The sequence below is a fragment of the Sphaeramia orbicularis genome, chromosome 20 (genome assembly GCF_902148855.1).
Source record: "Sphaeramia orbicularis chromosome 20, fSphaOr1.1, whole genome shotgun sequence".
Classification (NCBI taxonomy): Eukaryota; Metazoa; Chordata; class Actinopteri; order Kurtiformes; family Apogonidae; genus Sphaeramia; species Sphaeramia orbicularis.
Window position 1 is genome coordinate 20,163,591 of NC_043976.1, and position 24,238 is coordinate 20,187,828.

Sequence of the window (24,238 nt, forward strand, 5' to 3'; positions counted from 1 at the left end):
TGTGTTTCTATTTAGGCGAAACACATTTTTAATAAAGAATTTAAAAATATTTTTAACGGTACTGTAACACTTTAAATCCTTCTTACGCTATTAATCGCTTATGTTAAAATACATCCACCCCTCTGTGAGACACACATGGTTTCGACCTGAAGCGACGTCAAATAACCAACGTGAACGCACTGACATCTAGCGATGTTTTTCGGAAATGCAGTAAGTATGAAGAATTTTACCAAGTTGTTTTTTTTTTTTTACTTTACAAAATAAAACAGTTTATTTATTAATCAAGAAAACGTCTACTAGTACCAAATGTTGTAAGCAGCATCATTAAACATTAAATTCGTTGCAACAAGACCCGGGGGGAAAACCTATAATTATTCGCCACCCTTTAGAGGACCATTTGTGTAATGGTTGCCCCTAGCAACTGAATGATGCTTTGGGCCTTGTTAGCAACCTAAACAAGAACATTGTAAGGTTTTGGACTGTGAAGACATAAATAATTGGATGATATTATGCAGTATAGTAAGATGTGTGGTTATTTAGCCATTGTTTTAGCTGTGCACAGCCACAAGATGCGATATATTTCTATTAGCCGCTGTTTACAGGTTTATTAAACCACAAAGTAGCAAATGAAGGAAGACTGCACGATTTGACGATGAGACCATCAAAGACAGAATCAATGAATGTAGCGCCTCTTATACACCAAGGTATGTCAACTATTGGTCATTTATATTCAGTAATAGTAGTAAAATATTTTCATTGTACAATCATGTGTTAATGTTTCTGTCAGTCAAGGGCTTGTGATGTAAAACTGTGGATATGCCTCCAGCATCAGCAGCACAAGGAATAATCCCAAATTTGGACCAAGGTACAGCATTGTGCAGGTTTCTGAGAGCTGAAAGATGACATTTTGAGTACAATGTTGCCTCATCCAGTCTCTGTGTAGTAACCTGTCCTATTATAGTGTAATGCTCTCAGCAAGGTGCAACAGTTGTTGTAGCCGAATACTCCATACTTTGCTCTTTGACAAATATTTTCTGTATTTATTATTACGGTTTCTATTGACTGCTCTTGACTTTTAATATTACTATCCCTCAGATGCTATAAGACTACAAATTTCCTCATTATCTTATCTTATCTTATCTTATCTTATCTTATCTTGTATGGTTTTTATAGGTGGGGGTTTAAGTTTGCTGCTGGGAACAGACTATGAAAGGAGAAAACAGAGACTTCAGCAGGAGCTTCATCTAGACTACAAACAGTATCTCGAGAAGGTCTGAATATACATTTGAAAATGAAATAGTTATGGAACATTTCATCAAATTGCCTTTAAATTTTACGCCCTGGCAATCCTGTTGTTTCTTTTTTTTTTATTCTTCATCTAGAAAAAGGATCTAAAGACCGCTGAGCCTAATTTACAACCCCAAGGCCTCTCCCTGCTTATTGATGAGAGAACATCAGTTAAGGTTTGTGTTTGTTTTACTGAGTGTATAACTGAGAATGTTTGTGGGTAGTTTGTGACTGGGTGACATTATTAGAAGTATCAAAGTGTGACTTGTTTCCCTGGCATTACGATAAGCTCACAACAACTTAAATGGAGTTTATACACACAATATACATTTTCTTGTAGCCTTATTCCAAAATACATTGTAGCCTATTCCTTTTTTTTTGTTGTTTTGTTTTGTACCTCAATATTCTACACACAATACTACAGAAGAGGATTAGGGCCACTGGGTGAAAAAAAAAAAGTACTGTGTTTATAAATAAATAAATAAATAAATTTTACTTTCATTATTCTGAGAAAAAAGTCAGAATTCTGAGAGTTAAATCAGAATTCTGACTTTAATCTCAGAATTCTGACTGTTTTAAATTTTGTTTGAAATTATTGTTCTGAGATTAAAGTCAGAATTCTGATTTTTGTCTCAGAATTATATATATATATATATAATCCTCTTCCGTATAATACCTCATAATGACAAAGTGAAAAAAGTTGGTTTGAAATTGAAAAAAGGCAAAAAAAAAAAAACAAGCACACAAAAAAATAACATGTACATAAGTATTCACAGCATTCAAAATTGACACTCAAAATTGAGTTCAGCTGTTTCCTGTTCCCACTCATGCTTCAGATGTTTCCAGCTGTGGTAAATTCAGTTGATTGGACATGATTTGGAAGGCACACCCCTGTCTGTATAAGGTCTGATAATTGACAGAAAACAAACCAAGTCATAATATCCAATGAATTGTCTATAACCTCAGAGACAGGATTTTACTGAGGGACAGTTCTGGGGAAGGGGACAGAAACATTTCTGCAGCATTGAAGGTCTCAGTGAGCACAGTGGCCTCCATGATCTGTAAATGTAAGAATTTTGGAACCACTAGGACTAGAAGTAGATACTCGAGCCAATCTGAGAGATGGTAGTAGAAAGGCCTTAGTGAAGGAGGTGACCAAGAGCCTGATGGGGACTTTGACAGAGCTCCAGTGTCGCTGTGAGGAGAGAGGAGAACCTTCCAGAAGGACAAACATTTCTGCAACACTCCACCACTCAGGCCTGTGGGGTAGAGTGAACAGACGGGAAGACCCTCCTCAGTAAAAGACACATACCTGCCTGCCTGTAGTTTGCCAAAAGGCACTTGAAGGACTGTGAGACCATGAGAAACACAACATGAAACTAGAAGCACTCGGAGAGCGCAGACCTCCGCCAAGGCTGATCAGTGGCCCCCCCCGTGGGCCCCCCCACCCCCGATCACCACCAAAATTTAATCATTTCTTCCTTATCCCATTTCCAACAAACCCTGAAAATTTCATCCAAATCTGTCCATAACTTTTTGAGTTATGTTGCACACTAACGGACAGACAAACAAACAGACAAACAAACAGACAAACAAACAAACAAACCCTGGCAAAAACATAACCTCCTTGGTGGAGGTAACAAAGATTGAGCGCTTTGGTCTGAGTACCAAGCATCACGTCTGGAGGAAACCACACACTTCTCATCACCTTCCCAACACTGTCCCTACAGTGAAACATGGAGGAGGCAGCTTCAGGCTGTGGGAATGTTTTTTGGCACCAGGAACTGGAAGCTTAATCAGGGTCCAGGGAAAGATGAATGCAGCCACTTACAGAGCCATCCTTGATGATAACCTGCTTTGAACCTCAGACTGCGAAGATTCATTTTTCAACAGGACAACAACCCTATGCATCCAGACAAGAAAACAAAGCAGTGGCTTCAGGACAGCTGTGAATGTCCTTGAGTAGCCCAGCTAGAGCCCAGACTTAAACTCCATTCAACATCTCTGGAAATGGGTTTGCACTAATGCTCCCCATCCAACCTGATGGAGATGGAGAGGTTCTGCAAAGAAAAATGGGAGAAACTTCCTAAAAACATGTGCCAAACTTGTAGATTCAAACTCAAACAGACCTGAGGCTGTAATTACTACTATAGGTGCATCAAAGTATTGAGCAAATGCTGTAAATACTTTATGTATATGTTTTATTTTTTAATAAATTTGCAAGGGTTTTAAACAAACATTTTACACTTTGTCATTGTGAAGTATTGTGTGGAAATTTGAAGTAAAAAAAAAAAAATTAATCTATTTTAGAATGAGGCTGTAAGACAAAATGAAAAAAGTTTTATGAGGAAAAAAAGCACTGTGAATACTCTATGGATGCACTATACACATTTCCATCCATTTATTTGTAATGTTTGCTCATTGTACCTGTTCTGTCAGCTATGGAGGCACTTCTTTGATTTGTTTTTCTATTTTTACTAAGTAGTAGAGTTCAGCGTATTTTAAAATAATAAATTATATTTCACTCCGTTTCACAAACAGAAGTGGTGTAATGGTGCCTCAATTTTAAAGAAATGGTCTGAAATTATTCATTTTTTTTCTCTTGCAGGAAAAGCTGAAAGAGGAGAGAAATAAGGAATATAATCTCTTCCTTCAGGAACGGGCTCAAACTAAAGGGTTAAAGAGAGGAGCACCTTTGGTCACTTCAAAGGTGTCCTGCCTTCCATAATACATTTATAGCAGTTGTGTGGAATCCTGCTGTGAACACTTAGAGATAAAAAAAAATAAATGATATATGAAACAATACCTATACAAGTGGAATAAAAACAGATTAAATATATTTTGTATCCCAAATTATGTTATACAAACATAAAAAAGTAGCTCCTTGGTATGAAATTGTTCATATAGTCAACTTTTTTCTTTTGTCTTTTTCATTCTGACCAGGTTCAAGCTTCAGATGGTGTGTGCAGATCCTCTCCATATTATCCTCCACCTACCAGCACAAATGTCCACTTTGCTCACAGAGAGCGACCTGCATCCAGGAGGGATGCTGCCACTCTGACTGAAGCTGTGGATAATGGGAAAAGTCCAGGGAATGGGGATCCGCGCCATCAGAGGCGAAGCCGTTGGAACCTGCCTAGACCAAAGGAGATTTATTATAGCTCGGAGGAGGAGTTTAACACAGATAAGGAGGAAGAGCTCAGTCACAGCATGAGCCAAAATGGGCACACTCAAAAGCCAGACTACAAAGAGGAGAAGATAACCAGAGAGCACGGAGCAAAAAGGTGCAGAATTTCACTGAAGCATGCTGGTATTTCCATGCTTGAGCACAGACAGAAAGTGGGGTATGGTAATGTGGCTCATCTTCTCTTGTCTTCTCTGTTTCTATGGCAGAGGTTCTATGGATGAAAGGGATGTGGAGGCCTCTGGTGTTCATGATCAGAACATCAATAACTGGGTTTGGAAGTCAAAGTAAGCTGCATCAGTTTTTGTTCAGTTCTAATTGACTGCTATGGCAACAAATTGATTTGTAATGCTGAAACAGACTCACATGCAGAGCAGATCATCCTAATAGTGTCACATAAATATGCTCGATCAGTGAAGCACTTTACTTGAATGATCTACACAGAACCCTCCCTGATAATTCCTGCCACACTCATTTATTGCTCTTTAGCATTTTTCTTATGTGCTATTATTTTTTTATTGTATCCCTTTTATGCCATTTGTTCACCCTCAAACTGTGCTACACTCAGTAAGATGGTGGAGGGTGATCCTTGGCCCGCCTCCAAGCAAACAATTACTCAGTCCAGTTATATTGAGGAGCTGGATTGATTGGAAAAATGAGGCTCTGTTCCTCACGTCTGTGCTAGAGAGCTCTGCAGGCAAACTGTGTGCCAGTGTAAGATGTAAAGTGGCAGCTGGGTGTGGTTCAGAGGGAGAGTGATTGCTAAGCTGTTACCTTGATATGTTGTCATTGATTGGCTGACTGGAGGAGTGTCTGGTTCAGTCTATGCATTTGTGTTCAGAGGTCTGCAAATGCAAGACGGTATGAAAACTGCTGCAAGATCTAGACCTCCTACCAGCAAGGATGGAGCGGTATTTGCTACAGGACTCATGATTGGTAAATACTGACACTTATTTGGCATTAGTAATGGAATTCCTGTCATAAAGGCCTATCACTACTGCAGTATTTGTGTGTACATTATAAACATATATATATCTTTGTTGTCACACAGGAGCAACAGAAGAGCAAGAGGCAGCTCAGATGAGAAAAGAACATTATAAACAAGAATTACTGAAACAAATTGCTGAACATGAGAAAAACAAGAGAAAGTGAGTATTATTTACCAAATCTAAAAGCATGTTTGTCGTGCGTTCTTTTAATTCAACAAGACGCAGTAATTTATTTTAATCCTTTTTTTTTCAGAGAGAAAGAACTCGAGCTGAATGTTGCTGCCACTGGAATCACAGACCCTGAGAAACAGGTAAAGTTGAATAATTGAATAGTCTTTTTAAACACACAATATGTTTTCTATCTACAGACCCAGATCAAGACTCATTACATTTATCAACATCTTGGATTTTTTTTTTTTTATTTTGTGTAAAAGCGTAACACTCTTGATTATTATCTTTAGAATTATTTTAAAGGATAATACAACCACGCCTTGGGATACACTGCGCTTTATCAGTTTTTGTCTGTCTTTTATGGGTCATGTCTTTTTCAGCCTGACCGAATCAAACAATTTGGAGCTGTTCATCAAACTTACCAAAAATGGAGGCGGGATGTCCCTTACAAGCCTGAAACTGATGATGAAGCCAAGGGAAAGGATCCACATCCAAAGCCTGACACATTTCCTGAAGGCACAGGACAGAGAGGGCCTCCAAGACCCTCTCCATCCTTGGACCTCAAGACAAGTCTCAAGCACATGACAGGGAAGACTGGGCCTGAGACTGGAGCTGCACCAAGGGTCCTTCCTCTGGACCATTTTGATGAAGACTACAACAGGGATGTGTCGAATATGCTAGGAGAGGTGACTGTGCAAAGGTAGGTTGGTGTTGCTTTGTGGATCTATACATGAAAAGCAGTAATACAGTTGAGTCGTTGTAATATTTGTTTTTTACTGTTGTTTTTTTTCAGGGTTGCTGGTGCGCATCCTCCTGTACCCCCCACTTTACCCAATACTTACAAGACTCCATATGATGCAGCCTATTACTACTACGGAACCAGGAACCCGTTAGATCCCAATCTTCCTTACAATCAGAGTATGAAAAATCCTGAAGTGATTTAGCCAACTGGCATTTTACTAGAAACTATGCATTTTTGACAACAGCGAACCATTTTGAAAAAGCAATGCAACAACTAGTTTCATCCATTTTACTATGTATGAAAGTAACTCGAAGTAATAGACCTTTAGAGTCTGAATATGTTCTGGTAAACAATGCAAACCTATGAAAGAAACCTGATAAAATACAATTATTCATTCAGAGCTCAAGGATGAACACTGCACAATGATTTTCACATCTTTTAGAAACTGATAGAAAGCGACCGCTTGGAAAAAAAAATAACAAAAGGCTTCTTTAAAACATCATTCTTTAGAATATTATTAAATGGTAATATACATATTTGCTCTGAACACTGATAATAGTTTAAAAGTTATCATTGTTTCTGATGTTTTCATCATCATAAACTGACCTGCAGTGTCTGTCAGTAACCTTAAATAAACTTCCACCGCTCTCTGCAGAGAACTATAACCATTTATTATGGAGTCATTTTATCACCATATCAATGGCCAAGAGGACTTGGCATAGCTATCTATAAATCTAATTTTACAGCAGAACTGATTTTATTGCCAAGGGGATATACAGTTTATTAGATATGAGTTCAGCAGATCCAGATGGATCTCACTTTATCCAGCTGGCTCTTTTGGTTGCATTCAGTTTCAAATTTGTTGCCAGATTTTAGCCCTGGTCTGACCTGAATATGAATATATAGCATGAAACTTGGTAAACCGTGAAAGCAGGTAGAAAATGAAACAGCTCATGCATATTTTTATCTAATGTTTGTGATTTTCTTTATTAGATGACCTGCCTGGAGGAATGCAGCAGTCTGAGAATTTCCAAAACCATCTTCAAAGACGACCTCCTCTCAAACCTAGTGGTCACACAGAGTGAGTGTCCATACCTTAATTTAAGATACAGACGTTAGACCACATTGTTGAACTGATATTTTCTCTGGAAATCATGTTGCACAGTCATGAGAGTTGTTTTCCTCTTCCAGAAGAGGGCCCTCTTGTCAAACTAACTGTGTCTGCTACCACTGTCTGTACACAGGCCTCCTCACCATCTATCATTGTGTGTGTCTAGTTCCACAGCAACTGATCAGCATGGAGCATCTCTGCTGGCTGTTGGAGAGCTTTCTGGAGACAAGGCAAAGCAGAAGCGAGACAGTGCCCTGAGGTACCAAGAAGAACTCAGACAGCAGGTACATCATCAGATATTCATGAGAAAGCCTCAGTGATCTTATGTATACACATTTATGACAGACTAATTTCCTTATGCCAGTGGCAGAGGATGACACAGTTTAAGAACAGACCTCACTTTAACCCATAAAGACCCAGCGTTATGTTTATGGCAGTTCCCAAAGGATTTTTTTCTCTTTATTGAACCTTTCTGAAATTATTTATTGCCATTTATTATTCTATTGTTTTCTGTATTTTGCATTTTTTCAGTGAAAATCATGTATTTTCCTATATTTAATTTACTGATCATGTAGATGTTCATAAAAGCTCAGATTAATTAATTGTCAAATTACAGTATTTTTCCCTCTGATTTTGGCTCCTGCAGCTTTAATACAATTTCAGTTACTTAATGTAAAAGATGGAGTTTATTAATCCATACAACTGTGTTACTTTTGTGGCAGTTTCTATTTTTTTTTCTCTATATATTCAACTTTTCTTAAGTAATTTATCACAATTTATTATGACATAATCCTCTGTATTTTGTGTTTTTTCAGTGAACATCAGGTATTTTCCAAGATTTCATTTACTGATCATGTAGATTTTCATAAAAGCTCAGATTAAAGTTGAGGGGTATTATATCAGAAACAGAGAAAACTGAAGAAAAACTGACTTTTTCAGCAAAATATATCTTTAACTGAACATAAAGCAAGTGTCACCATCCACTGTCATTGATCCAACTCCATGGGTTTTACTGATGAATCAGTGTTGTAGAAGATGACGGTGTTTCCATGTTCACTACAGAGCCTCTGAACATCCTAGTGGATCATATCTGATGACCATGAAAAGATGATAAAGTGCAATTTACACCAATTATTTACATGTATTGATAGGATTAATGGATCATCAGGTATTAAACAGTTTAGATCACTAGACTATTTTGTTCGTGGTGGATGTTTGGATCTTTATGGGTTAAAATATATTATGACTGGATTATAATCAAGGTTGCATTCCTCTCTGGGGTGAAGGAAACGCATGACAATGAACCCAACAGGTGGTGGTTTATTGCTGAGAATACATGACAAACCATGTGTATGTATGTATGTAGTAAAAAACGTCCGTCTGTGATTTAAGGAACAGGAGTGGCACTGACTAAAACCAAAATTTCTTCTGTGTGTTCAGATCAAAGAAATAGAGGAGCGTAAAAGAAAAGAGAAAGAAGAGAAGGAGCTGCTTGATGCCAAAATAGAGGCTGAGATGATCGCGTACAGTCCATGGGGTAGAAGCGGGGGAGGAGCTCCTATTAAAGACCAAAGAGGAAACCTTATTAGTAAGTTAATTTCTTAAAACGTAGATGTACAATGGAGGCTACTACAATACATTTCTAGATATTAAGAAATATTTCTGTTCATTTAGGTGACCTGAATCACATGCATAGGATCAATGAGGAGTCGTACAGGAACCCGATGTCAAGGGATCACAGTCAGAGACAGAACTTTGTGATCAGGAATGGACACACTACTGAAGTCGAAGCCAGGGCTCCTCTCCCCTCACAGCGAAAACCAGGTAATGCTCAACGCTTGAGTGACACCATGTGAACTGTAGTCACCTTTTTCATGGTTGGATAATTTCCTGGGCCGATTTCACAAAGATGGATTCTGACTAAAGCTTAGACTCAGTAGGTAGTCAGATCTCAGATAAATGTCTAAATGTATCAGTTGTGCAAAGCTGTTTCTTCTTTTATATCTTAAGAAGGATTAATTTGCTGTGATTTCTGTACAAATTAAGACTTTTTTTTTCAAATTTAAAAAACATGCCAGTGCTTAAATCACTTGGCTCACTTTAATCAGAAAGGATTTTTACTGTTACAAATTAATTTCCAGAGAAAAAAAACATACAGAATTAAAAAAGCAATATGTAAACATAATTTCCTTTGGCTTACTATAGTTACCAGCAACTTTTCATTGCTTTGTATTTTCCGCAGATCTTTAAAAAAACACTGTACTATCATTTCTTGTTCTACATAATTAAATCACAACCAGACCACAAGTAACTTTTTAGGCTTACAACAAACCTGTGAATCATCCAAACTTGAATTGCGTTCATTTAAATACAGAGGTGTCAAACTCATGTTAGTTCACGGGCCACATTCATCCCAATATGATCTGAAGTAGTCCGGACCAGCAAAATAATAACATAATAATATATAAATAATGTCAACTCCAAAGTTTTGTCTATGTTTTATTTATTAAAAATGTTTACATCTACAAACGATCCTTTAAAAATGTGAACATGTAACATGATCAAACTGAAATTTATTAAGAAAAATAAGTGCAGTTTTAACAATATTACATCTCAGTTTATCATTTACACATGTAAATTACAACTTACAGATCACAGTTATACAGATATACTAAAGCAAAAAACTTTCAGTAACAGGTGTAATATTGTTAAAATTACACTTTCCTCTCTTAAGATATTTCAGGTTGTTCACATTTATTTTTTGAGAGAGGATAGCTTTTAAATGTAAATATGCTCATGTAATTTTACTCTTTTAAAAAATTTTTATTTTTACGCTAAAACAGAAAAATTTGGTTATTAAATTTAAAAAATATATATTAAATAGGTTATTATGATAGTATTTTACTAGTCCAGCCTACTTGAGATTGAATTGGGCTGAATGTAGTTCCTGAATTGAAATAATTGTTTGTATCTTCAATGTAATTGTTGCATTTTCTAAATTCATCTCCCGGGCCAGATTGGACCCTGTAGTGAGCTGGTTTTGGCCCACGGGCCATATGTTTAGCACCTGTGATTAAGAACCAAACTGACACAGTAGATCACTCTCAATGTTTTTTATGAAACCAACTTGTCGTTTTTTTGCACTTTTAGGTTTCACTAAGTCTGACCAACAGCAGCCTCAAGGGCAGGACAATTACAAAGAAGATCTTAGACAGCAGGTAAGTCAGCCCATACAGGTATCCAGACTCTACATCTCTTCTACAGGGCAGCAATTGATTACAGATAGTGTACCTGTAAAAATGAGAAATTAATTGTCAATGTTACTTGAACGTTGCAGATAGAAGAAAACAGGCGAAAGCAGGTAGAAGAGAGAGAACGCAACAGGATTGAGGAGGAGAAGGAAGAGAAGAGGCTGGCAGAGCAAAGGGCTCGCATTCTGCAGGAATATGAGGAGGAGCAAAGGAAGCAGAAGAAAATTGAGGTGAGGAGTTCATCGCTTTGATATGACTAACCTCCTCATTCTTATTTCCTTACTGTTAGAGATGTCATTACACTGGTCACCTTTTCTGCAGCATAGGCCCGATCTGCAAGCTTGGGTCCATAAGCATAATAAACATCATCGACAGGATGAAAGAAAGGTGAAGAGAGAAGAGGATAATAGGACGAGGTTTCCTGAGGGAAACATGGAGAACGAGTCTCCTAAGGTCGACAAGGCGAAGGTTGAGCTACAGGAAAAGGTGAGCAATGACGTCCAGTGATCTTGAGAAAACAATGAGGGTGCACATTGTAGTTTTATTAAAGCTCAGTAACAGATATTCTATTCATGAATTTGCAGAGAGGGCCTTCTCCTCCCATCCCAACTTTGCAGAAGAAACAGACAAACACTGTGGCCTCCAAGCCGACCTCTGCTGTGAGCCATGTCTCCTCTAGGACTGTAAGTCACTTTGTCAATAATACATGCAAATACTTTAGTAACAAGGTTCCTGCATTGTAAATCAGAATTAAAATCAGCCACAATTTTGGAAACAGGAACGTTCTGTGTCAGCGCCACATATTCGTCCAGTCCCTATGCCCGAGCTGCAAGGTCAGATCCTCTTGATTTATTTGTACTCTACTCAAAACGTAAAATCTAATACCTGGATGCCTGTAAATCATAAATTGCCACTAAAACATTTATCGCTGTCTGTGGCTCTGTTACCTTCTTCTCCCTTCATTCTGTCTGCCCTCATTCCCTCTCGTTGATCCAGATGGTCAACAGGAAGTGATCAGAGAGCTGTCAACTCTCCGAAGATACCTTAGAAAAGAGCAAAGACAACTGGAGGTTAAACTGGCCCAGACAGATCAGCAGGAGACCCACTACACTCCACCCAACAGGTATAATACTCAGACAGCGATGAACCGCAGAGACCATGTGTATAAGTGTGGTCAGAATAAAAAAGATGTCTTCATTTTGTGGTTGGCCATCCAAAAAATAGCAATCTTAAAATGGCTATCAGAAGTGTAATACCCTTCAAGTCTTCAATTTCATCCAATACACCCCAGACGCAAAAAGATGAAGGTGCTTCACTAATTTCATCATGTTAAATAGCAATTGTGATTCTCTGTTCACTTTAAAGAGGCCTCACATGCTCTGGGCTAATGAAAATGACCCTGGTCATATTGGCTATCTTCTAATCACCGTCCCATTTGTTTCAGGGACTTATTATTGCAGTAATATACCTGTATGATGCCCAAAGGGGAAACTCTCTCCTTCTGCCCTCACCTCATGTGATAATCAGGGTCAGCTGCAGTGCAGGATTCTGTGCATTGCTAAAGGGCACTTCAATAACACAGTGGATGTGGCTGCCTCTCTATTCACCCTGCAAAACCCTGAATTCTTTAGTCCCTCCATCCAGAAATATCACAAATATTTGGATTGTATTGCAAACCCTTTGTACAGTTTCTGCTCATATTTGAATTCATTTACTGCAAGTCATCAGAGGAATGCCTTTGAACTGGTGCCAGTTTCACAGCTTTCTTTTGGTGGCAGTGTAAGCTGCTTACACAGAAAACCCCATTCTTTAGGGCTCATAAAGCACTGGTAAGTGTTTAACACACTGGCCAGGTGTTTTTTTTGTTTCCTATTATATAATGCTAATACACACTTAATTCCCTTTGAAACTAATTCACAGAGGGCAGTCTGAATGCACAACTGGAAAGCATTCAGGATAGTGTGCTATTGGCACATTTTCAGGAAGGCACCTGTGTGTAATTATAGGTTGTTGCCATGTTTAATGAGGATTTTTCTTATTTGCTCAGGCACAAAAGACAAGCTAAAGTGGAAGCTGTTGAATTACTGCAAAAGGAAGCTGTCCAGCCTCCAACCAGGAGATTTAATTCTGCACACGCTGACATGAAAAACATCAGGGAGTTCAACCAACTTAAATACAGAGGTAAAGGACCGTTTTATTAAAGTAACACAGCGTTCGCTTTATTAAGACATATTTCACTATTTGGATCTGCTGTTTTTAGATACACATGTTGCTGTATCCCATTTCCATAGTGCAATAGGAAACTGAGCAATCATCATGTGGATTCAGAATTATTCAACATGTTGAACTGAAAAGTCAGCTAACTTTGCTCGCATTACTTCTGTTTTGAGAAAAAAACTAAAAGTTCTTTGAAGAACTCATACAGGAACAGCCCTGTAATTGCCTTGGTCTCTTGGTTGATGTAAGGACAGATGAGCAGGATCACTGCAGTCTTAAACCAGTCTTAAACCAGCTGGGCACTGCCAGATGGTTTAGTCTTTCCTGAGCCTCATCACTCCTCTGTCTCCCTCTAGCAACACTGAAACTTTAATCTCATGAGGTCATGGGAGGTGTCCATCAGTGACAGGGAGTTTGGCAGTGTAAACAGAGAATGTAATGCAAGAGACCAAGAAAATGGCTTTGGATGCATTCCCAGACTGACTTAATGCAGGGGTCTGAACAAACAGAGCTGCAGTTTCTAAAACCACCAAAATAGGAAGAAATGTTAGTTCATGACTAATTCTCTAAATTTCTTATCCAGTTCAATCACATAAATTATGCATGATACCAGTATTAGATTTGAAATGTACATTCGATCTGTTCTGTACAGTAAAACCTTGAAATAGACAGTGAGGTGTAGTAAAGCCAAGGAACTGCTGAGTCACAGCCAAGCTGATGTTTTAGAGAGAGCAGTAACAAGGAGGATGCTGGGAAAATAAGAAGACAGAAGAAGCTGGCCCATCCAATATGGAACATATACTTGTCTGTTTTATCTGAATGATTACCTTTGGTTTGTCTTTATTGTTCTGTGCTAAGAAAGACAACATCTGACTGCACTACTGCTGCTTCAGACTGTGAATACACTACAGAGACAGATCATCTTGCCTTTTGTTTGTCAGATACAGTATCCCGTGAGGAGGTCCGTCACATGTATCCTGACCCTCCCACAGATGCACAAAGTCTGGACATCCAGCAGCAGGCTCTTCTTCGTGAACAGCAGCGCAGAATCCAGCTTTTAAGAAGAAAAGAAGAGCATGGTCAGTAAGTTCTCGCAAGCGAATAACTCCTTGCATGTTTGCTCTTGAGCTCATTGCTATGTCTTCTTCTACAGACATATTGGACCAACAACAGGGCCTCCCTCTTCCAGTAAGTACTCATCAAATTTCCCGTTATGTTTGTGTATTTTTATTTACAAAGGTAAGATAACTAAATGCTGCATGGCTCAGTCTTCTTAAGTTAAGGGATTAAATGTGTGCTTTGTTGCTTCTCTCAGAGGAACAATGCTTGGCGCTACGCCCACAGAGACTCCATATTACCATCTGAGACTGCTTTTATTGGTAAGCCTTACTAAATATAATCCTTCAATAGACTTTACTTGTCCATCTCTTCTTTTTCTATTTAGTCAGGAGTAAAAAAGTGTTAGCATCAGTCAAAATACACTTGGGGATTTGTCATTTTTTTCCACAAAAGGTGACACAGCCTAGAAGGTCAGCTACATATCCCTTCACAATACCACCCTATAGTGTAACAGCTCCTGTGCCAGGCCAATTTAGCTCTTTGTCTGTGTGCCAGGTTAATTGAGGCACATGCCAGCTTGTGTCTGTGTTGTAGTTATTGCCAGTAAAGGGTGCAAGTTGCCCAAGCCAGCTGCAGGGTGGTGATAGCACCATTCCAGCTATTGAGAATAGGGAAGTGGAAAAATAGTTCAAACTGTATTGACAAAAGTACACTTTCCCATTTTGCTTGATTTTATTAACTTTTTGCTGACTAGACTCTGCTGTAGTTCTGTTTCTGGTGATATTTCAGATTCTCGATCTTTGTCTGGCAAAAGGTTGAGTGGAAATGATTAATGGTTTTTACTTCTGTCAGGTGTTTACAGTGGTGATGCAGGTGAAGACTTCATTGATCAGCAGAGGTCCCATCAGCCCTTAGCAGAGCCCCGGGAGAGAACAGCCCAGCGGAGGAGACACATCTATGATGTACAGTGCTGATCACTAAATGGATTCTTTCACTTGCCTCGGGTCAAAATGATCTGAATCACTGCAATACCAGAGCAGTATTCCTTTCAGATGTTTCCAAATCAGATTTTTACAACAGTAACAGGTGATTATGGGAGTCTGTCCCTTCCCTCTAATCTGTAATTAATGTGTGCAGGAGGTGCCGGTTTCTGTGGATCAGATTGAACGTGACATTCAGCCAGACACCAAGTCTCTGCAGCCTCATACAAATCTGAACCTCGAAGCTGAAGTCAGGCACAGACAGAGACGAGACTCTGGCACTGCTGATCACAGACGCACGTCAGGTGAAAAAACAGCTTCTCAGTAAAAAATATTCCCCTATGTATGTAGAATTTAATGGTAAGGACTGCTTTAAGACATGTGTGATGCAGAAGCCTCTGTTCTCCAGAGGGACAGTGTGATGATGAAGTGGATGTCTTATCTCTGCGTTCCACCCCTTCTGCCCTGGAGAGGCGTGTCTCCGTGGAGACTGTTGCCACAGAGCCTTGGCTGCGACCGGGCACATCGAACGCTGTCAAGCACTCCGGCGATAGACTGAGGCCAGGCAGGACTGATGCTCCACCCTGGCTGACACACCGCATCACATAGCTTCCATTAGCCAGTACCTGCTGGAAACTCACTGAGGCTAGCTCTTAGTTTACAATAAATGCAATTTTTTAAGAGCAAAATTTGTGGATATTGGTTATAACATTTCTAAAGCTTGTTAAACTCCAGCATCAACTTATGCCTGTTAGCTTAGAGAGAAACCAGTTCTTCACTGCGTCTTATTGCACTTACTGACCCTCACTGTGCATAACTGATGCACCACAGAAGTAATACAAATTATACTGTTTTAATACAATATACTAGATACTATTTTTAATAAAATATTATTCTATTGTTGTTCTGGGTGATTATTGTTGCAAAGTTAGATGATCTAAAATAAAATTACATGAAATAAAAAGGGTTTAAAATCATTAAAATCAACCAAGTTCAAAAACTTTATTGACCTAGAACCTGATTAGAATGCCAGATGATGTATCGTACAGAAAGTTGTACATAATCTTTTTGCAACATAGAAAACTTTACATTGCTGTATCATATACATTTTGTTTTCTACATCCATGAGCAGGAATGCATCCCATTCATACTTAAAGCACAGCTAACATTTCATTTTCTCTATACATATAACTTTCCCCAAAACCAAAGAAAAAAAAAACATTAAATATATTATTAACTTTTGATTTTGTACACAAGAGTGAAAACTAAACTCAAACATGAAAACAGACTAGTGACTCAAAAGCAGCTAGCATCAGGTTGCCCTCTTGTCTTCCAGTTTCAGACGCCCAGTTACTGTCTATCTCTGTTAAAAACCTAAGAGCATATAAAATGGAATAATTTAACCCTTCACTTTCCATGATCTTCTTCAATTACAAATTGTACTGTATAGGACAATCTGTAGGAGATGGTACAGTCAAATAAATTATCACAAAAGTAAAATCTCCAGTGCATTCAAAAGAGAGATCAAGTGCAGCAAATCCAGAGGAGGAAAACGATAAACAAAAATAAATGAAATCTAGTGTTATAAGATTATATTACATTACAGCGGCAGATCTGTACAACTAGTATCATCCAAGAGGCTATCAATACTAATGTTAGCCATCTGCAGGGCAGACAGAGAGATCATTACTATCAAGGTGTGACAAATGCCACATTTCAGAATATTTCTTGCATGTTGTTGAAACCATTCAGTCTTTACTTTTTAAATATACAGTAAGAAGCACACATGTTTTGGAATATATTCCTTCTGGGCAAATCAAAGATATGGGTAATTGTCAGTTGTTATTTATCAGTAGTTTTATCCAGTAGAGGCAGCGCTACACCTAGTACAAGATATCACTGAGGTATCAAGTACTCTGTCTGGGCTGTTGGTGTGTGAAGAAGACGTGTCTGTGCATGTGTGGTGATAGGGTTAAGGGTGCAGGTGGGTGGTAGCAGATAGCTGGTGGACAATCAGCTATGCAAGTCAAGTAAGGAAGTGTGTTCAGCATAAACTACGTGGGGGCCCTGAGGCAACACAGAGCCACGGTCCAGTCACACAGGTCTGAGGCAGAGGCTTTTCAGGAGCTCTGTGTTCCAGGCTGCTTGTGGTGTAGCATCACTGGGCCTCCTCCCTAGCCTCCTTCCCCAACTCTGTGTCCGTCTCCTGCACCGGCCGAGGGTCTGGTTCAGGCTCAGGCAGCTGTGCAATGTGAAACACAAGGCCGATGCGCAGATAGAACTTTCTCAGAACAGCTCGGAGCTCAGGGATCAGGTCGAACTGCATGATCTCACACAGCAGGGGGTAGTATCGAGATGCATGAGCTTTGAACTGAAGGGCAGAGGTTGGACAATGAAAGGGAGACAGACGAGAATTAGACAAGGGACGCACATCTTTGCACTGCTGAACATATTTACATACTGGTAATACAAAAATTGAGAAACAGTTGGCAAAGATAAAGCTCTAAATCAGTAAAAAATAACAAATTTCAAGTCTAAATCTAAAACCTCAAATCCAACTCCTCCCAAAATCTCAGAGTTGACCTTGTATCTGTGCATAGTGTTGTAGAACAGAACCCACAACAGTGGCTTCTTACCCTTTCGTCGCTGATTTTTAGCACCTTGGTGAGGAAGAGCAGCAGCAGGTTGGTCCAGGCCTCTCTGTGGCTCTCTGAGGTCAGAGCCAAGAAGTATGCAACAGCCTCACTGCACACACTGGTGGAAAACAGACCAAAACACACACAGTTCAGACCTACATCTGCATAGCATGAAGGAAAACATGGAAATAACAGTTTTATAGAACCACCATTTCTATGTTATCTCATGAAATAAGCCAGTAGATTGAAGATTATTTCTCAGCAACTTTTAAATAAAGCAACTGATGTCAGACGTGCAGCCCTCCTCTGACATCAGTACCATTGCTTAGTTTGTCTTCCTGTTTCCGTCCTCACAGCTCCCTCACACCGTCATATTTATATCCGAACTGGCTTCCAAACCTGCGAGTCTGTTGTAGCGTATATGGCCTCTGGTAAAAGGAAGTGTCTATGTATGTTTGCGTGCGTCATGATGTAGGAATAAAAGTGTGTCTAAGAAGACATTTGCTGCTGGATGACAGCCTGAGGTGTGTCACAGAGAGTGGAAAGACACAAAATACAGCCGCGATAACACGTCTCAGTGAATTAGGATTTCTGAGCCATTCGTTCATACAGGCACCGCCCTTCCTCCTCCTCCTCCTCCTCTCATCCTTTCTCATCTTCTCTTTAATAATGAATGCAAGTAAGAGAGACGGGCGATGATTCTCCTTTATCTTGATATCATCATCAATATGAGGGTGAGGCAAGGGGAGGAATGGGTGATGGCTGGTGAATAACGATGCAGCGATGACAGCAGTGCTGACTGAACAATGAAACATCAGTTTGCTGATTCCTCTGGATCTATACAGCATGCGGCGTTCGTTTCAGAAAACTGCCGAGCTGTGCGCACGTTGTGTCTTTGCCAGAAGTAACTGATTGTAGATAGTGACATCAAAACAACCGCCCCTCCCTCCTCCACCTCTCATGGCCAGGCTTTTTTTGATTTCTCCTTCCTCCGAGGTGGTTATTGATGTTTCTGCCCAGAGAAGTGTGATTTCTTTATTCCCACATTTCTAGTGTGACAGAATGTGTGAAATGTCAACGGCACCGATATCTTGGGCTCAAGCTCAGTTTGACCGCTAAATTCTAAAAAAAAACATCCATACAGTATGCCAACAGCCAATATTAATATTTCAGAGGAACAGCTCTGGAGAAGCAATACTGGTTTTACTATTAATAGGCATGTGTTTGAGGAAAATGAACATTTTCTTTCATTCTACAAACTGACAGTATTTCTCCTGAGTTCCAAATAAAAATATTGTTGCAAGTATATAGAGAAAATGCCAACTAGTCCACACAACAAAAGAGAGATGCATTTTTCCAGACACTGAATAATCAAGAAAACAAGTCAATGACGATACTTTCACTTGGGAAGAATTCTGACATCAGTGTTCTGTGGAATAACCCAAGTTGTGCTTCGCTGTTGGTGGATTTATGCCACTCAAAAAAATGTAAACAACTCTACTTCGTTGGGAAGCCCTTGATCACTTAAATCTTTAATTGGGTCAGATCTGGACATTCAGAGCAGCCTATTCTGGAGTTGCATATTAGTAAATATTTCCCTGGTAAAGAGCCAATAGATGCTCAAAGATAGTGTTTTTACCCCTCGGCTGAGGGGTACCGTATTGTAATCGTTTTGTCATCTGCCTGTCAATTCAATGACATAATCACACTATCTGAAGAATGCATTGAGATATCTGCACCAAATCTATACTGTGGATGCATTTTGGCATGGAGCAGAAACCTATTGAAAATAGGTGATCTTCACCTACTTTTTCAAGGTCAAATGGCCTTGTGCAGTTATAGTATCTGAGTACTTCAAATATAAATATGTATGTAATAAGTCTTACACAAAGACAATGTAATCTTAAATTATAGGGCAGTAGCTTTGGACAGAATCTTAGACTATATTTGGCCGAGGGGTATTAAAAGTGCGCAGCACATTATGTTTATATCCTACCATCAAGTCAATTCATCTACTTAATTTTTCTTCATAATTTTGGTAAGTAAAAAAAATCTAAAACAGGAAACCTCAACTTGAAATTCCAATCATAATGAGACCTAAAGTTCCTGAATTCATCTATCTAGAGTGTTTGCTGCAAATGGTCTTGGTCCTCTATAATTATACAAACAAATTCTGAATGCATTCATTACATTTCTATTGCAACCTACCAAGGACAAAAGCACCAATTACTTTCTCAATACTGTCTAATTAAGACCACGTTCTCAAGCTTGTGCAGATAAATGACTGTTCCAACTTTCCCTAAACATATGTTTGGCAGAAGTGGTTTATTCTGTGAAAAATGATGAGGGGTTTGTGAAAAAAAAGCGGGCAATATCATTAGTGGGATGAAAATGAGCAGAGTAACAATGGAAAGCATTACAAGGATCAGTAGTCCGGATCCTTCAGGGAGTTACACTCTGCTTGCTAATGTGGTGGTCACTGAGAACACGGTTGTCATTTTCGGAAAGTAAATTGCAGTGCATGAGCATTGGGACTGAAGGTTAACTGCAATGAAGAAAAATGATTAGAATCTACTTAGAAACCCCATTAAGTATCAGTGCAGGTGGCTGAGTGTGTTATTCACAGATCTGATGTTTGTCATGTTTGGTTTCTTACTTGAGCAGTCGTCTCTGGACTTCATCCCAGGCGTCCTGGCGGCTCTTGTCAGTGTACATACGAAAGAGGATGCGAAGGCCACACGCCAGGCTGCTGGTCTCCTGCTTCAGAAGGTTAGGTTTGGACTTTCCTTTGAAACCTTTAACACACACACACACACACACACACACACACACACACACACACACAAACATAAATGAAGATGGAGGCAGTCATTTATTGTCATTTTTCTATTATGTTGTGTAAACCTCGGTCTTGGTAAACTGCAGACAGGGGTTTGTTGTCTTACCAGCTTTCCACAGTAAAGTCCTCTGTTCGTTGTTGGAATTGAACGCCTTGGCAAAGCGGTGTGACTCCAGCAGGCAGTCCAGAAGCTTGAAGAGCTGTTCTGAGGTCAGGTAGCGATACATGCCCTGGTCTTGTGTCTCTATGGGGACGTCTTCTGCATAGAGCGCATCTCGCTTCAAACAGAAAAAAATTGTACACGTTTTTATCAGGAAAGGTTGTACACTTGATAGAAGGTAGTTTCTTCTACATGATCTATGTTTTCATGATAAACATAAATATGTATTTGTAACATACATTATGAACATGTAAATTTAACTAAAAGTAAAGAGTATCATTTAAAAAAATAAAAAAATAAAAAAACAAGCTCAAGGAAAGAACATTTGAGTAGATAAACTGAAATTCATTGGCTAAATACATGTTTCTTTGAAGTCCGACCTTAATGAAGATACATATTAAGTCCAAGGTTTCCAACATTTTTTATTTTTTTATTTTTTAACTCTCCTCATTCTTGTCTTTAAATAAATGCTTCTCCATAATAAATATAGAGTAAATCACATTAGTTTAGTCTTCAAATGAGGGACTTTCAGATTTCATCCATTTCTTTGTCAGTGTTTTCTTACTTGGTTTTGTGAGAATATTGAAAATATATGCATTTCCAAAGCCTTTGACCATATCGGGTCTCAAATACAGTGACTCAAAACATAAAGGTCACGTATTTTAACATTATATTATTTACTTCCAACAATTGTTTATACCTGAGCAGCAGCAAAGTTCTCAGCATCTTCCTTCTTACTGGTCGCTGGAAAAAAAGACGATGTTATCGATGGTCTGGATCAGCTCCAGCTGGACGACACACTTTATCAGTAAGGCCGAGAATAAGCGCTGCTCCTGGACTTCTGTGGAACAAACAGGACATCAGCACATACAAAGGCACAAAGAGCTCATCAGACTGATGACTTATGTTTTTACATTAATCAAATACTAACTGGTAGGGGTCCTGCTCCTGGAGCCGTCCTCATACATGCCCGAGGCTGTACTGTACTGGCTCTGCCGACGGTTTTCTAAGGCGGTCCTGTCTGCACTGCTGATGGAATGCTGGTCATCAGAGCGAGACTGAATATCCACTGACTTCTGGGAAATGGAGTCCTGAGAACAAAAGGGCAGAGTTATCTCATCCTAATACAGAATCCTTACACTGACACAAACATGGTATAAGAATAATGTAAAGCAAGGAAATTAGAAATAGTGTCAGGAGGGGCAAAACAAAATGTAAACCTCATTTTCTCAGGGTTCAACATAGATGAGAAACATGTAAAATTGAAAAAAAAAAAAAAAAAACTGGACAATGCCTATAAAGAAAGTAGATCTCTGCTGCTTCTCACCAGTTGTTTGTCTGGTAGACTTTGTGTTGTCAAGTGTTCTCCCTCTGCTCCGGCTGGTCTCCACGTTAACAGGCTGAGAAACAGGAGAAGCATTCATTCCATAAGGACATTCATTCCCAAACAGAACGACAAACAACCTTCAGATTGAACAAATAAGGTCAGCGTAAATGCCCATCAAAGCAAATATGAATCCTAACATTGTTAAAATCTAAACTAATGGACTTTGTAATTTAATCTTAAATATCTGTTCAGTTTAATTAGACTTAAACCCTGAAAGATGACTGTGGAAAATCATAATTAACCCTTTAAAGACCTCCATTACACCAGTTTACCAGTTTTTTTTGCACCTTTGTTTTCAGGAAGAACTTAAGTTTCAATATCTGGCCATTAATTATCATTATTCTAAATAATAAATACTTAAAACAGTGTGTTTTTGTAAAAAAGAAAACACAAACTTGCATATTTATTATCAGAAACAACTGTAAATGTTCATAACAAAACTTTTTGAGATTGCAGAAATAAACTTTTACATCTATTTTACATTCAGTATCCATATTATGGCTTCATATTTTTTGTTTTTTAGCCTGTGTGGAAGTCTCTGAAACAATTTCTTTCTACTTGTAACGGAGTCCCACATTGCTGCTGTAAAGGGTTATATAGCGTCGGAAAGCTCAGGATCTCAGCTTTTCGATGCCATTTGAATTTTGTGGATAGCACAAACGGTTCAGGAGCTACAGTAATTTGAATATTGTAAAGTGTAAAATGCAGTGCTGGAGAGGCTGCAGTTGTTAAAGGGTTAAGTAGAAACTCTATTCTCTTGTACCTTTTTTCATTTTACCTCAATTTTAACTCCAATTTCTTTTTTTAGGCAGTTGCATAATATTCACTGTGTGTAATATTCACTGTTGTATAATATTCACTGCGGCATCTTACGCGTGTGGGATGGTGGTCTTGAAGATGTCCAGCATGCAGTTACATGTCTTGTCCCAGGTCTCTGGGGAGAACTTCTCTCCATTCAGGATGACTACGTTCTCCAGACAATTGGTTCCTGAACGGGCAAGCTGCTCATTATCTGCAGACACACAGACCGACAGGAGGCCGAGGAGGACAACCACAAGGGAAGGAGAGGGTGGATTAGATAGAGATGTATAAAGTGCTGACAGTTATGCGTTTCACAAATCTGCTTTACTGATACTTGCTTCAGTGTTCCTCTATTTGTTGAAGAAACGGCCCATTGAATGATGTACAAGATAAAGACTTTAAGCCTACAACATCCTTTATTCTGCCACCATTCACTGACAACACACACACATTCAACAAGCTTAAGATCCAGCACATTGACAACTGAAAGGGCCGCCTTGTACTCACCTTGCTGCACACACCAGTAGAGCTGAGCAAGGATGTCGTCTAGCAGAACGTCATTGAGAGACTCAAAGTATTGGGTGAAAACATCACAGATGGCGTAAAGTGCATGGTTGCAAGTGGTGGTCATCCACTCGGCTTTCTGTGAGCAAAACGACATCAACAGTGGAATGAACCCCTTTAACCCATAAAGACCCAAACCAAAATCATCTACTGATCTAAACTGTTTAATATCCGTTGATCCACTAATCCTATCAATCCATGTAAATAATTGGTGTAAAACACAGTTTTTCATCTTTTCATGGTCATCAGATACGACCCATTTGGACATTCAGAGGCTCTGTAGTTACCATGGAAACACCATCATCTTCTATAACATTGATTCACCAGTAAAACCCATGGAGTTTGATTAATGACAGTGGATGGAGTCACTCGTTTTATGACCAGTTAATGATATATTTTACTGAAATAGTCACTTTTTCTTCAATTTGATGATTTTGATATGATAACCCTCAACTACAATCTGAGCTTTTATAAACATATATGATCAGTGAATTAAATATAGGATAAGACCTGATTTTCACTTAAAAATGCAAAATACAGAACATAATAATAGAAAAAAAAATTGATAAATCACTTAAAAGTTAAAAATAGAAGGAAATTCATTTGGGAACTGCCACAAAATTAGTTCTGGATCTTTATGGGTTAAACTAGGATATTAGTGATCATACTACAGCGTAGTTGTTTCACAGATTAGTGTAGAGTCAATGGATTGCGTACCTCAGTCTGTTGCTCAGGCAGCTTCATGTTGTCAAAGATCCTAAAGACAATTCTGAACAGATCCTGCCACCAGTGCTTCTCAAAGGTGTGTCCATAGGTTTTCATCACCTCAAACATCACCGTCAACCCCCTGAGAAAACACA

The 24,238-nt window shown here is 38.9% G+C and overlaps 2 protein-coding genes across 2 annotated transcripts in view; one reads left to right on the forward strand and one right to left on the reverse strand.

Annotated features, from left to right (window-relative positions):
* Positions 1 to 816: 816 nt before the first annotated feature.
* Positions 817 to 15,856, forward strand: cspp1a (centrosome and spindle pole associated protein 1a). The gene is made up of 28 exons (XM_030123935.1): positions 817 to 865; positions 1,174 to 1,271; positions 1,383 to 1,463; positions 3,896 to 3,997; positions 4,231 to 4,571; positions 4,681 to 4,758; positions 5,313 to 5,407; positions 5,523 to 5,619; positions 5,714 to 5,771; positions 6,012 to 6,331; positions 6,425 to 6,549; positions 7,367 to 7,454; positions 7,651 to 7,768; positions 8,925 to 9,072; positions 9,159 to 9,308; positions 10,635 to 10,702; positions 10,822 to 10,965; positions 11,057 to 11,221; positions 11,320 to 11,418; positions 11,514 to 11,568; positions 11,732 to 11,858; positions 12,783 to 12,916; positions 13,894 to 14,031; positions 14,106 to 14,140; positions 14,268 to 14,331; positions 14,864 to 14,973; positions 15,149 to 15,296; positions 15,401 to 15,856. The coding sequence occupies exons 1-28, from the start codon at positions 817 to 819 to the stop codon at positions 15,598 to 15,600; spliced, it is 3,435 nt and encodes a 1,144-aa protein (XP_029979795.1). The 3' UTR covers positions 15,601 to 15,856.
* A 112-nt stretch (positions 15,857 to 15,968) lies between these two features.
* arfgef1 (ADP-ribosylation factor guanine nucleotide-exchange factor 1 (brefeldin A-inhibited)) overlaps positions 15,969 to 24,238 on the reverse strand; it is a 57,387-nt gene continuing 49,117 nt past the window's right edge. The window contains 11 exon segments of the mRNA XM_030122740.1: positions 15,969 to 17,362; positions 17,628 to 17,745; positions 20,284 to 20,422; positions 20,573 to 20,744; positions 21,327 to 21,380; positions 21,382 to 21,467; positions 21,558 to 21,717; positions 21,954 to 22,026; positions 22,887 to 23,025; positions 23,322 to 23,457; positions 24,096 to 24,225. Of these exon segments, the coding sequence (XP_029978600.1) occupies positions 17,150 to 17,362; positions 17,628 to 17,745; positions 20,284 to 20,422; positions 20,573 to 20,744; positions 21,327 to 21,380; positions 21,382 to 21,467; positions 21,558 to 21,717; positions 21,954 to 22,026; positions 22,887 to 23,025; positions 23,322 to 23,457; positions 24,096 to 24,225 (1,420 nt within the window). The 3' untranslated portion in view covers positions 15,969 to 17,149.

Coding starts and splice junctions, on each gene's coding strand:
- cspp1a (XM_030123935.1), top strand. CDS start 817: ATGCCTCCAGCATCAGCAGCACAAGGAATAATCCCAAATTTGGACCAA. Junction 7,455..7,650: donor AAACCTAGTGGTCACACAGA/GTGAGTGTCCAT, acceptor GTGTGTGTCTAG/TTCCACAGCAACTGATCAGC. Junction 14,032..14,105: donor AAGAAGAAAAGAAGAGCATG/GTCAGTAAGTTC, acceptor CTTCTTCTACAG/ACATATTGGACCAACAACAG.